The following is a 13666-nucleotide window of genomic DNA, read 5'->3' as shown; positions in this document are numbered from 1 at the left end:
GTCTCGGTACTCTGGGGAGTTCAGAATACCGTCTCGGTACTCTGGGAGTTCAGAATACCGTCTCGGTACTCTGGGAATTCAGAATACAGTCTCGGTACTCTGGGGAGTTCAGAATACCGTCTCGGTACTCTGGGAATTCAGAATACCATCTCGGTACTCTGGGAATTCAGAATACAGTCTCGGTACTCTGGGAATTCAGAATACCGTCTCGGTACTCTGGGAGTTCAGAATACAGTCTCGGTACTCTGGGAATTCAGAAGACGTTTGATAAATATTGGTATTGCTTTATTGATTGAATCATACAGCACAGAAACATAGCCACACCAAACATTAAGTCCCAACGTGTGGTCAGCTCATTTACCAGCACTGGGTTCATAGACAATGAGCGTTGTTGAATGAAGTTTGTGAGATTAACTGCCTCCAAAAACTCCAGAGTAGTGGGTTACAGACTGCAGCCACCCTGTATAATTTTCCTCAAACCCTTCCAGTCTCTGCATCCTCATCTTAAGCTATACACTTACTGTAAGTCTCTGGGAAGGAGTTTTTTTTTTACTCTCCACCCTCTGTTTCTTAACACTTCTAACAGGTCCCTCACTCCCTTTTTCCCTCCTTCACTGGCTAATTGCACTGAGTTCATGGATGTTTCCTGACATTCATTCAGTCAGTTCTGTAAAGGTTCAGCAATCTGTTCCATTAGATTAACTGCAAGGGAAATTTTAAAAAAAAAAGTTATGATTTGTGAAACATACATAACTGATCACTGTTGAGGGAGAATGATATTGCATACTCAACATTTGACACTATAATGCTCTTTGATCATCATAGCATGTTGCAATGACTTAATTAGATAGCCTCCATATACGTATGAAAATTCATATTAAAATGACTTTTGAATGTGTTAAGAAAGTACTTTATTAGACATATTATCAAAACATTTCTCATTTATTGTTTTCTGTAGATGGTCATATGGAATTCTTTTATGGGAGATTGTTAGCCTGGGTAAGTTGTGTTATTAAAATCACTTCTATAGCTCTACCACCTCTAGGAGGCCTAGAGCCAGGTTTCTAATCAAGAATTGTGTGTGAGATATGGGCAGAGAGCTGTATGTGAGATTGGTCCATGGGCAAGTCCATGACCTACCCTTGAAGAGGGAAAAAGCCTTTGTGACAGGTAGATAATTTTTGCCTGGATAGAGGGAGAAGAGCAGATGTAATGGGTGATCCATGTCCAATCCTGCCCAGATTTGTCACTCTGGTTATGGCCCAGAGACACTGAAGCAAGTTGATTATTCACAGACTTCAATGCAGATTAGAGGGAAAAGAAAACAATAAATGCTAGGCCAAACAGGGCCATTAACTAAATCTCTCAAATGGAAAACAAAGCCAACACTGCGGCTGAAAGAAATAACTAAATATAAAACAAATACTGCTAATCTTCAGGGTCAGTTGACTCAACAGAACAATTTCTCAGGCAAGGCTGAATGCAAGCAGGCAGTGAAATGTTACTGTGCTTTGCTCAAGTCTGGACAAGCACTATGAGGAAACGAATGGAGTTAAATACCATCACAATGAAATAATAATTAGCTGCAACATGCATATTCATGAGCACAAATGCCTATCTGCTGAGCTGCCAATCAGTGGGTGTGACCAATTGCTTTTTAACTACCTCAAGTGTTTGTGATGAGAGTCCTTGATGAGGATGGTTAGGACCTAAATACTGGAGTATCCAAGGCAAGGACTGAGACATGGTATGAAACTGGAAGGAGAGCCAAGCACAAAACAAAACGCTAAGTGGCATTTCTAGTTGAGTTTCCGATTGAACACCGAGGCTTCATTCAGGTGCACTTTAAATGCTGAATTCCTGGTGCCAAAGCATGATTGCCAATTAACGGGACAGTCTGGAACCCTTAAAGGGGCCACACCAGCTGTCCATACTCCAGAAAGTTAGAACATCTAAACCCTGGAAGCTGGGATGGTGGGAACAGTGGGGACCCCCTCCCCTGACAGCCCCAGCTGCTCGGAAAGACAGTGATGGTAGTCGTTGATGAGAACCGGATCCAAGCTGTTTTTTTCAGGCACCCAACACAGCAAACATACCCTCTTACAATGACTGGACAAAGCAGTGATTCTCCCTTCCTTCCAATCCACGGATGGGTAATGCTGGGACAGCCAAGGGTGCCCAAGGATCAGGAGTATGAGTGGTGAGTCAATGATGCAGAAACTAGTGTCTTTCACATGATCCCCTATCCTCATCTGCAAGACCACAGTCTGTTGCTAGATCTGTCTGGAACCTAGTGGACAGCCGTCCAAGACAGTTGCGGGCATGGACTGGCTCAACTCTTGCAGTGCTATGTTGAGCCAGTGGGTGTTCCGTAGGTCCAGGAAATTACCAGCTGCCCCAGAGTCCACAAATGCTTTCGTCTCTCTTCCGTTCTTAGCCCAGGAGATCACCTTCAGTGTGCTGCCAGGGTTGGGCGTGGTGGCTGCCACCGTCATAGTCCTCCTGGAACAGGACGGTCATAGCCATTCTCCTGACGACTGCTGCACTCGCCCGCAGGTGACCTGTCCCTCCACAGTAATAGCAGCAGTCCTGACTCTGACGCCAGGACCTCTCGTTCATGGAGAGTCTAGTGCAGCCGACCTGCATGGGTCCAACTGAGTCCTGAACAGGGAGGTCATTGTCTGACAACTGTGATGTGTTGAAGCCAGGCTCAGGCTAGCCCTCCTCAACCTCTTGAAACAGTCCCATTTACGCTCTGCCAGCTAATTATCAAGGAATGGACTGGTCAACCAGAATCTCCAAATCTTCATCAGGTTCTCCCAAGGCAAAGGCATTCTTTAGTTCATCTCAGAGTCCATGGTGATATAGAGTGGCCAAGGCCTCCCCATTCCAGCCATTCTCTTTGGCCAAGGTCTGAAACTCGATAGAGTAGTCGACTGCTGACTGTTCGCCCTGTTGAATCTTCATCAGATGGTCCGAGGCTCAGCTGGCTCTGGCAGGATGATGGAACACTCTTCTTATGGTGGCCATAAATTCCTCTGAATCCAAGCAAACCTCCAACCTTCATTCCCTATGTGGTGGCCCAGATTAGGACCCTTCCAGTCCAAAGAGAGATAATGAAGGTCACCTTTCCATGCTCCAAAGGGAAACGGGACAGCTGGAGTTTGAACACTAATGAACATTGAGTGAGGAAGCTGTGGCAAGAACCTGGATCTCTCTGGAGTTGGAAGATGAACTGACTCCGCAGAAGGACCAACTGGCTCTCCTGAGCAGCTATGGCTTCTTCCTTGTGAAAGCTGACAAACAGCTACCGAGAGGTCGTGAATCTGCAGGCTCCATTTGGAAATCCTCACTGTGGCTGACCACAGCAAACGAAAGACACTGATACCCCATTGGGTCCATGTTGGCTCAGTCGTACTGTGATGAGAGTTCTTGATGAGGATCCGAGGATAGGATCGAGACACGGTATGAAACTGGAACAAGAACTGAGCACAAAACACTAGACAATATCTCTAGCTGGGTTTACAATTGAACACTAGGGCTCCATTCAAGTGCTCTTTAAATACTGAATTCTTGGCACCAAAACATGATTGCCAAGTAATGGGGCAGTCCTGAACCCTTAAAGGGGCCATACAAGCTATCTATATTCTGGAGAGTTGGAGCATTTAAACCCCGGAAGCTGGCACAGTTGGATGTGTTTCATATTGGTGCTGTCATTAAACAATAAGTTTGGGCAAGTATTCCAGTCAGATGATGAAAATGATTTCTTGTATTTCATCTCTCTGGACAGGTGGCACTCCCTACTGTGGAATGACCTGTGCTGAACTCTACGAGAAATTGCCCCTTGGATACCGGATGGAGAAACCACCCAACTGTGTTGATGAAGTGTAGGTCTTTGCTGTTCCTCTATAGATAGTTGCACCTAATTGCCTCTGCACTCACCTGCTGCTGAATCTTTCAAATTGAAATGCCAGGCTCCACAGCATAAAATATGGCAGCTAAGTTCGTGGACCAATTTGCCTTGTGCATGCCGACAATTTAATCTACTTGCTGTCTCTCATTTCCCAACGATAAGGTTCAAGCTTTAGTCAGATGTTGACCTGGTACCATAGAATTACATATACAGAATCTGAACGTTCTCCCTGGTTGGTATATGCTAGGGATTCATGTTGCACATGAAACTCTTTTCCTACCCCACAACACCTCCTGTCAACCAACACCAGATAGTTTTCCTTCTCCCTTATATATTTGTCAATAGAATATGGTTATTAATGAACTCAGAGAATTTAGGAATTGTTTCTTTGTCTAAAGGAATCTCTATGCCTCACAATGGGTGTTTGGTCATGGAGAATGTACGTCCCACATTCTCTGCACAAAGAAACAATTCCTAAATTCTCTGAGTTCATTAATAACCATGTTCTATTGATGAGAGAGGGGCTGCTGCTTTGAGTTTCATTTGATTTTACCTTCAAGTAATGCAGCATGTGTAATGGGAATGAGAATCAGAATCAGGTTTATTATCAATGGGGCAGGAGTACCTTGCAAGACATAAACAATTGCTTTTAAAATGACTAAATAAAATAATAATGGAAAAGAGGAATTGCAGGTTAGTGTTCATGGGTTCATGAACCATTCAAAGATCTGATGGCAGAGGGGGAAAAAGCTTTTCCTAAAATGTTGAGTGTGGTTGATGGAAGTAATGAAAAGAGGGCACATCCCAGGTAGTGAGGGCCTTTAACGAGAAGAGGGTACCTCCTGGGTAGTGAGGGTCTTTAATGATGGATGAAATTGTTGTAAATCATTAAATGTAATTCTTTCAGGTATGAATTGATGAGACAGTGTTGGCGGGAGAAACCGTATGAGAGACCGACATTTGCTCAGATACTTGTGTCATTGAACAGGATGCTTGAGGAGAGGAAGGTGAGTCTGTGCCACTTCCTTACGTTATCCATGGACCCTCACTCTGCACTCACTGGGATGCTCAATCTTCAGTTCCACAGAATAACAGGGCAATTCAACAGAGGAACCCATTGTAGTGTTGACTCTGAAATGTTTTCATTCCACTACTGTTGCCCTTTCTCCATAAACGCATATCAAGGGTGTGGTGCATGTACTTTACCAACTTCACCTACTTGGACAGTCACATTTGTGGATCTTGGGTGGGGGGTAGAAGCGAGCAGTGGGGACGAAGGGAACTATGAATTTGGTAGCATATACTGTAGGCAGCATCCGCTGGCAAGGCCTTTGACAAGGTCTTGCATGGGTGGCTGGTCAAGAATGTTCAGTTGCTTGGCATTCAAGATAAGGTAGTAAATTGGATTAGACATTGGTTTTGCATGAGAATCCAAAGAGTGGTAGTAGAGAGTTGCCTCTCTGGCTGGAGGATTGGGACTTGGGAGTGTTGTGCCTCAGGAGTTGGAGCTGGGTCTATCGATGTTTGTCATCTCTATCAACAATTTGGATGATAATGTGGTAAGCTGGATCAGCAGATTTGTGGATGATACCAAGACTGGGGGTATAGTGGACAGCAAGGAATACTATCAAAGCTTGCAGAAGGAACAGCTGGAAAAATGGGCTGAAAAATGGCAGGTGGAATTTAATGCAGACAAGTGTAAAGTGTTGCAGTTTGGGGAGGACAAAACCAAGGTAGGACTTAAACAGTGAGTGGTAGGGCACTGGGGAGTGCAGTAGAACACAGGGATCTGGAAATACAGGTCCATAATTCCTTGAAAGTGGTGTCATTGTTTGATAGAATCGTAATTAAAGCTTTTATCATGTTAGCCTTCATGAATCAAAGTTGAGATGTTATGTTGAAGTTGTATAAGACTTTATTGGAGGCCTATTTTGGAGTACTGTGTGCATCTTTGATCACCTACCTACAGGAAAGATGTAAATAAGATCGAAAGAATGGAGAGAAAATTGACAAGGATGTTGCCGGGTCTTGAGGACCTGAGTTGTAGGGAAAGGTTGAATAGGTTAGATGTTCTTTTCTCTAGAGTATAGAAGAATGTTAGGAGATTTGACAAAGGTAAGCACAGTTATGGGGAATACAGCTAGGGAAAATGCAAGCAGTCTATTCCATTATGGTTGTGAGATACTAGAACTAAGGTCATAAATTAAGGGTGAAAGGTGAAATTCTTAAGGGGAACATGAGGGGGAATTTCTTCATTCAGAGGATGGTGAGAGTGTGGAACGAACTATCAGAGGAAGTGTCATACAGAGATGCGGATTTGATTTCAACATTTAAGAGAAATTTGGATAGGTACATAGGTGGGTGGGGCATGGAGGGCTATGGTCCAGGTGCAAGTCGATAGGGCTTGGCAGATAAATAGATCAGCATGGACTAGATGGACCAAAGGGCCTGTTTCTATACTGCTGTGTTCTATGACTCTATGACTATAATGGTGCAGTTGTTTAAGTCATTGATGAGGCCACATTTGGAGTATGTGTACCATTTTGTAATGCAGTTATGGGAAAGAGTGCAGAGAAGATTTACGAGGATGTTGCCAGGACTCAAGGGCCCAGGTTACAGGGAAAAACTGTTTGGGCTAGGACTTTATTGCTTGGAATGTAAAAAATGAAGGACAACATTACAGAAATATTTAAAACTATCTGAGGCATTGGAAAGGTGGATGGTAACAGTCTTTTCCCTGGGACACAGAAGTCCAGAACCATAGGTCAATAATTCAGAGTGAGGAGGGTAAGAATTAAAGGAGGCCTGATGGGCAACTTTTTCATGCAGAAGATGATGAGCTGCCATGGCAACTGATTTCAATAGTATCATTTAACCAATTGGATAGGTACTTGCGTGGGACTGAAAGGGCAATGAGCTGCATGCAGGAAATTGAGACTAGAAGAGCGGGGACCATGGTCAGCATGGATCGATTGGGCTGAAGGGCCTATATCTGTGCTCCATGATCCTGACTTCAACCCCCATTTCCAAAGAGATTGAGTGTTACTTCCTCTCTAGTGGGACCATCTACATATTGCTTGAGAAAGTTTTCCTTAACTAATTTTGTCCCATTTAGTTCTGCATTTGTCCCAGTTAATAAAGTCACTTGCTATTTCTAGTGTATTATTCTTACAGCTATCTGTGATCTCTGTAACATATTTGCTTCTCTTTTTATTACTATTGGGGCTCAGTGAGGGATAATCCTTCAAACTGATCACCTCCTTCGTAGTTCTAATCCACAAAGCCTGACTGGACAACCCCGCCCCCGAGGAATATCCTCTCAAAATACTGCCATGATGTTCCATTCCACCTCTGTCACACATTTAACATCTGCACCTGGAACCCTGAGCTGCCAGTCCTGCCACCCCGAACCATGTTTCTGTAATAACCATAATATCAGAGTTCCATATGTTTATTGAGATACAGCGTGGAAGAGGCCCTTTCAGCCCTTCAAGTCACGCCGCCCAGCAACCCCCAATTTAATACAGGACAAGTTACAATGACCAATTAACCTACCATCTGGTATGTCTTTGGACTGTGGGAGGAAACCAGAGCACCCAGAGGAAACCCACGTGGTCACGGGGTAGAACATACAAACCCCTAAGAGGCAATGGCAGGTATTGAACCCGGTTCACTGGTACTGTAAAATGTTGTGCTAACTACTACACTACCAAGTCACCCAATCTATGCCCTGAGTTTACCTGCCTTACCTGTGAGGCTATTTTTTCCCATTAAAATAAATGCAAGTTAGCCCATAAGACCTTCCTCCTTCCCAGTCCTGCTCTTGACGGTCCTGTCTACTGAACTTACTGGCTTTAAATTCGATGCTTTCACATCTGCTGCCTTAGAATATAGACAATACAACACCAGGAACAGGCCACAGGAAGAGGGTCTTCAGCCTACAATGGTGACCCAAACTAATTAAACAATTTATTAAATTCCTAACTAAACTAATCCCTTTGCCTGCACAATATCTATATCCCACCATGCCCTGCACATTCATGTGCCTTTCCAAGAGCTTCTTAAATGCCTCTATTATATTTGCCTCCTCTAATATCACTCCCTACACAATACTCCAGTCACCCACCACTCTCTGTGTAAAAAATCTTGTCCTGCATGTCTTCTTTGACCTTATAATATGCTCTCTCATATTAGTCATTTCAGCCCTAAGAGAAGGGTACTGCTGTCTATTCAGTCTATGCCTCTCATAAACTTATAAACCTCTATTAGATCTCTTCTCAGTCTCTTTCTCCAGAGAAAACAAGTTTGTACAACATAGCTACTTTGGCTCCCACTGACACCACCAGACTAGTTTAAGTCAAGAGACATGGACTGAACTTTACATGCCACGTTACGGACTTGCTGCCTGCGGGTATAGGCTGCTTCCTTTGCTGAACAGGTGAGAATAGATATGAATCTTGTGCAATCATCACAAGATGATAAAAGACTCTCATTACCCTCTGCATTTAGATCTTCATCATCTGGTCAACCAACTGTCCTGCCACTAGAAGTTGATTCTTGTTTTCTTTACCAAAGATGCTCATAATCTTGGATATCTGTATTAAATCTAGAACTCCTTAAAAATGGGTTTCCTGGGATCAGAATAGGTGAATTAGCCTTTTAACGTGTTATCATTCACAAAGTGTCTGTCAGGATCAACAATGTTCATTGTCTTTCTACATTCATTAGACCTACGTGAACACAACTCTCTTCGAGAAGTTCACCTACGCAGGCATCGACTGCTCCGCTGAAGAAGCTGGATAAACAGTTTGTGAGGAGAAGTATCATGGAGATTATGCTAAATTGCATTTAATTAAGAATTGTAAAATGCAGAACTATTACTTACACCACACCATACTATATTTCTGATGTGGAAGCAATTGAAAGCAAGTGCTTGGTTTACGTTTCACTAATAATTGTATGTTCATAAATCATGTTACCAACTCATTAGTTTCAAGAATTGGTTAAAAGCCACACTGCTTCTAGAGTTTCCAGTGCAGCTTCTGGGGTTGTACAGAGAAAGTGATTTGACTATGCACCTTTCAACAGCCACATTAATAGGCCGTCACCAATAATCAAGGTGCTTCAACTTTCATGTTAGTGAAGATAATGACAGTTTCCTCCTAAATAGAAATAGGCCACTCATAATTCCACACACCATCCCTGAATTGGAAAAAAAACATCTGAAATCATCCTCAATTACTTTAGTGGAGAAGTTTCAACAGTGAATGAGGATAACTTAAGTGTGCAAAATGTTTCACATCATCACATCATTAAAGACCAAGGAAGAAAAGATCAGGAAGACAGAAATTGAAGATTAAAATGGATTTTAAAAGCTCCTACAACCTCAGAGCATTCCAAATACTGTACAACCAAAGTAATAAACTTTCTGAAGTGGAATCAGTGTTGTAGCAATAGTGTGATAATAGACAATCTATCTTTCATTATAATTGAAGTGATTAATTGGCTATGCATTGGGGAGAATTCTTACTCTTTCGTGAAAAACTGTGATAGGATCTTTTACACTATGTGAGAACGTTGATTAATATTTTATTTGAAGGACAATGCAACATAATTGTTCATGTTCAATGGGAGACCCCAAATGAAGTCATTTACTCATTAAATTTAACCTTTCTCTTTGTGGTCAAGATGGCGGATCAGTTGAAGGTAGATTCAAACCTGAAATGTTTGATTCTGCCTGCTACCTTTTGAGAAATGTTGCTGTAATTAGCAATTAGTTCTTAGGCATCTTAATTATTGGAAAACGGAATGACTTGCCAAGGTCATAATTTTAATTACAATGGCAAAGTTTTATCTCAGTATACAATCCAAAGCTAATTTCTCAAATATTCTTTAGAATTGTTAGGGGTATTGTTTCTTATTATTTCCATGGTGACCATGTGCAAAGCCCAGAACTGGCATTTACACCAGAATGGGGGATGTGCCTCAAGGACAGCATTAAAATAGAGGCCAAAGGCTTAATTGCCATTTGATATTTTTGAATTTCTGATTTTGAACTCATTTAATTTTTAAATGGATCAAAAATCCCTCCTCTTCAATTGCAAAGAACATGCATAAAAATATTCCCACTCTTTTGACATGCCTGGGTCAGGACAACAGTAAATATTTGACTCTTGTTACAACAAGACTGCACAGCAGTTTGCAACTCCATTGAACCCGGTTCAATTCTGCTGTCCAGGCAGCATCTATAGGGGGAAGCGCTGTCGACGTTTCGGGCCAAGACCCTTCGTCAGGACTAACTGAAAGGAAAGATAGTAAGATAAAATGGTCACCTATCATTTCACATTTCCCCCTCCCCCCACTACTTTCAAATCTCTTACTAGCTTTCCTTTCGGTTAGTCCTGACGAAGGGTCTCGGCCGGAAAAGTCGACAGCGCTTCTCCCTATAGATGCTGCCTGGCCTGCTGTGTTCCACCAGCATTTTGTGTGTGTTGTTGTTTGAATTTCCAGCATCTGCAGATTTCCTCCTGTTTGCTCAATTCTGCTGTGTAGAGTTTATGCAACCAAGTGGATTTCTCTGGTGCTCCAGTTTCTTCCCCATGCCAAAGATGTGCTGGTCGGCTCCTACTGTAAATTGCCCCTGGTGGGTAAGTGGGTGGAAGGAAAATTATGGGATGTAAGAAGGCAAAGTGTCGATGGATGATTGATGGTTGACACAGTAAGCTTTAAGGCCTATCTACAGACTGTGTGAATCTGGGTTATTAATGATAACATTGCATGTGTATTCAAAAGTATTAATTTTAATCTGCTTTTTTGATTATTGCATCAATATTTGTGTTTCTAACTTTTTGAACATAAGCATTATTTCCCACCTACCTGCAATGTTACATACTGCCCTTACCTATATCTAAACTAACATGCTCTTCTCTACTGTTGTGAATCAGTTTGCAGTGATCTTTTGCATTGTTTGTTAATCATGGTACCAGCATTTTTACAACATGGCAATGTTTTGTGCAGTCTTCTCTGAGAACAATCAATTTCTGAATATTAGTACAAAATAAATATTTCTCCATTTCTACCAAATTACTATTTTAATCTCTGTATCTCTTGTTAATTCCACTTAAAGGACTGACTGTTAAGAGTCCTAAGTGGATTCAATTAAGTGCTATGAAAGTGCAGATTAAATCATTTTCAGCAGTTTATGTACCATTGCTGAAAATACTGAATGCTTTCTTCATCCCAGTCTATTTAATTACTTGTACTAGATCATTTTGAAAAATAATTATGACTTCAAAAGTAAAGATCGGTTTTCTGCTTTGCGCTGAAGTGAAGAGCAAGCTGTGTGACAGACCTGGAAAATAAATGTATCAGTCCAATAAATTAGGAGTAATATGCTAATAGTGTAACTGAGGCTCCCAGGTTAAATTTGTTCCTTTGTCCTAGCATCAAATTCTCACTCTGCCGAGGGAAATTTCAATCATTACAGAGGTGGGAGTGGGGTTTATTGGACGTATTTTCCACATTCATAAAACTGCAGGCCCATGTGCCCAAAGGGAACATATGGAACAAGTTGCCTCAAAGTCATTCACGTCAGGCCCGGGCCAGGTGCAATGCGCGTAGTCAGGAAATCTGTAAGAACAGGTACTATTTTGCCAATTCCCTTCAAATCTGAGGCTTTTTATTTTCTCTCTCTCCCTCCCCTCTCCCTCTCTCTGAGCCACTTCATTCTACCTCCCTCCACTAATGACTCCTTCCCTAACTCCAGTATCATTGACCCAACACATTCATGCCTACTTCGCGTAAAACACTCACCCCTTACATCCCCTTTGAAACTCCCTCCTTCAAAGTATGTCCTCTTTTTATTAACACCCCTATCATGTGAAAAAGGTGCAGAGGAATGGAAGAAATGTCTTTTTACATGGAATAGTTGTGTTTGTAAGTGACTGTTTATCAGGCTGGTGGAAACAAAGAACATCAGAACTTTCAAAAAAGAATGGAATTTGCTGAAGAAAGGGTCATGAAGAAAGCTCAGAGAATGGACAAGTTTGCAAAGTGCTGACACAACTGAGATCACTGGTTCCTCCCTTAGATCTGAAGCTTCAAGCTATCACCTACTGGTCCACGTATCTCTTTATGTGACTGGGATCCACTTTTGATGAATGGTAGCTCTAAACCACACTAAAAGCATTATGTTTGTTCACTGTATAAATATATGATTGGGGTTTTGGCATATTGATCAAGAAGTGCATGCCAAAAGGCCACTGTTACAATAGTTCTGGGGATTTCAATATGCAGGTAGACTGGGAAAATTAGGTTAGTGCTGGATCCCAGGAGGGGGAGTTTCTAGAGTGGCTACCTGGTGGTTTTTTTAGAGCAACTCAGAGTTGAGCCCACTAGGGGATCAGCAATTCTGGAATGGGTGTTGTGCAATGAACCAGAATTGATTAGTGACATTAAGGTAAAAGAACCCTTAGGGGAAAGTGATCATAGTATGAACAAATTCACCCTGAAATTTGAGAAGGAGAAGCTAAAGTCTAATATATCAGTATTACAGTGGCATAAAGGGAATTACCGAGACATGAGACAGGAGTTGGTCAGAATTGATTGGACAAGAACACCGGCAGGGATGATGGCAGAGCAGCAACAGCTGGAATTTCTGGAAGCAATTTGGAGCTCACAGAATATATACATCCCAAAGAGGATTTCTCCTCTGGTGAAATGATGAAATAGGCCATCATCAGCATGGTTTCCTCAGGGGAAATTCTTTGAAGAAATAATAAGCAGGAAAGACAAAGGAGAATCAGTTGTTGTTGTGTAACTGGATTTTCAGAAGGCCTTTGACAAGGTGCTACACATGAGGCTGCTTAACAAGCTACAAGTCCATCATATTACTGGAAAGATTCTCATCTAGATAAAGCAGTGGCAGGAGGCAAAGAGTGGGAATTAAGGGAGCCTTTTCTGGCTGGTTTCTAGTGACTAGTAGTGTTCACAGGGGTATGCGTTGAGACCGATTCTTTTTACATTATATGTCAATGATTTGGATGACAGAATTGATGGCTTTGTAGCAATGTTTGCAGACGATATGAAGATAAGAGGAGAGGCAGGTACCTTAGAGGAAGTAGAGAGGCTAGAGAAGGACTTAGACAGATTAGGAGAATGGGCAAAGGAATGGCAGATGGATTACGGTGGAAGGAGATGTATGGTCATGCACTTAGAAGAAATGAAAGGGTTGACTATTTTCTAAATGGAGAGAAAATATAGAAATACTGAGATGCAAATGGACTTGTGAGTCCTTGTGCAGGATTCCCTAAAGGTTTGTTTGCAGTTGAGTGTGTGTTGAGGAAGGCAAATGCGATGTTAGCATTCATTTCTAGAATATAAAAGCACGGACGTAATGTTGAAACTTTATAAAGCACTGGTGAGGCCTCACAAGGACCGTTATGAAGAGTTTTAGGCTCTTTATCTTAGAAAGGATGTGCTGAAACTGGAGAGGGTTCAAAGGAGGTTCACGAAAATTATTCCAGGTTTGAACGGCTTGTCATATGAAGAGCGTTTGATGGCTCTGGGCCTATATTCACTGGAGTTCAAAAAAATTAGGGGAGACCTCATTGAAACCTATCAAATGGTGAAAGGCCTCGATAGAGTGCATGTGGAGAGGATGTTTCCTCTGGTGGGAGAGTCATAAACCAGAGGACACAGTCTCAGAATAGAGGGGTGTCCTTTCAGAATGGAGATGAGGATGAATTTCTTCAA

General features: G+C 42.1%; 1 protein-coding gene across 3 annotated transcripts in view; it reads left to right on the top strand.

Moving 5' to 3' along the window:
• The window catches only part of tek (TEK tyrosine kinase, endothelial), a 211530-nt gene extending 200391 nt beyond the window's left edge, over positions 1 to 11139 (top strand). For all 3 annotated transcript variants that reach the window (XM_059974911.1, XM_059974912.1, XM_059974913.1), the window contains 4 exons: positions 959 to 999; positions 3791 to 3887; positions 4821 to 4920; positions 8642 to 11139. In XM_059974911.1, the coding sequence (XP_059830894.1) occupies positions 959 to 999; positions 3791 to 3887; positions 4821 to 4920; positions 8642 to 8716 (313 nt within the window). In that variant the 3' untranslated portion in view covers positions 8717 to 11139. The remainder of the gene's footprint in view (positions 1 to 958; positions 1000 to 3790; positions 3888 to 4820; positions 4921 to 8641) is intronic.
• Positions 11140 to 13666: the final 2527 nt, after the last annotated feature.

Source organism: Hypanus sabinus, chromosome 7, assembly GCF_030144855.1.
Source record: "Hypanus sabinus isolate sHypSab1 chromosome 7, sHypSab1.hap1, whole genome shotgun sequence".
Lineage (NCBI taxonomy): Eukaryota > Metazoa > Chordata > Chondrichthyes > Myliobatiformes > Dasyatidae > Hypanus > Hypanus sabinus.
The sequence above is the reverse complement of the archived record's forward strand: the minus strand, read 5'-3'. Positions and strand labels throughout refer to the sequence as shown.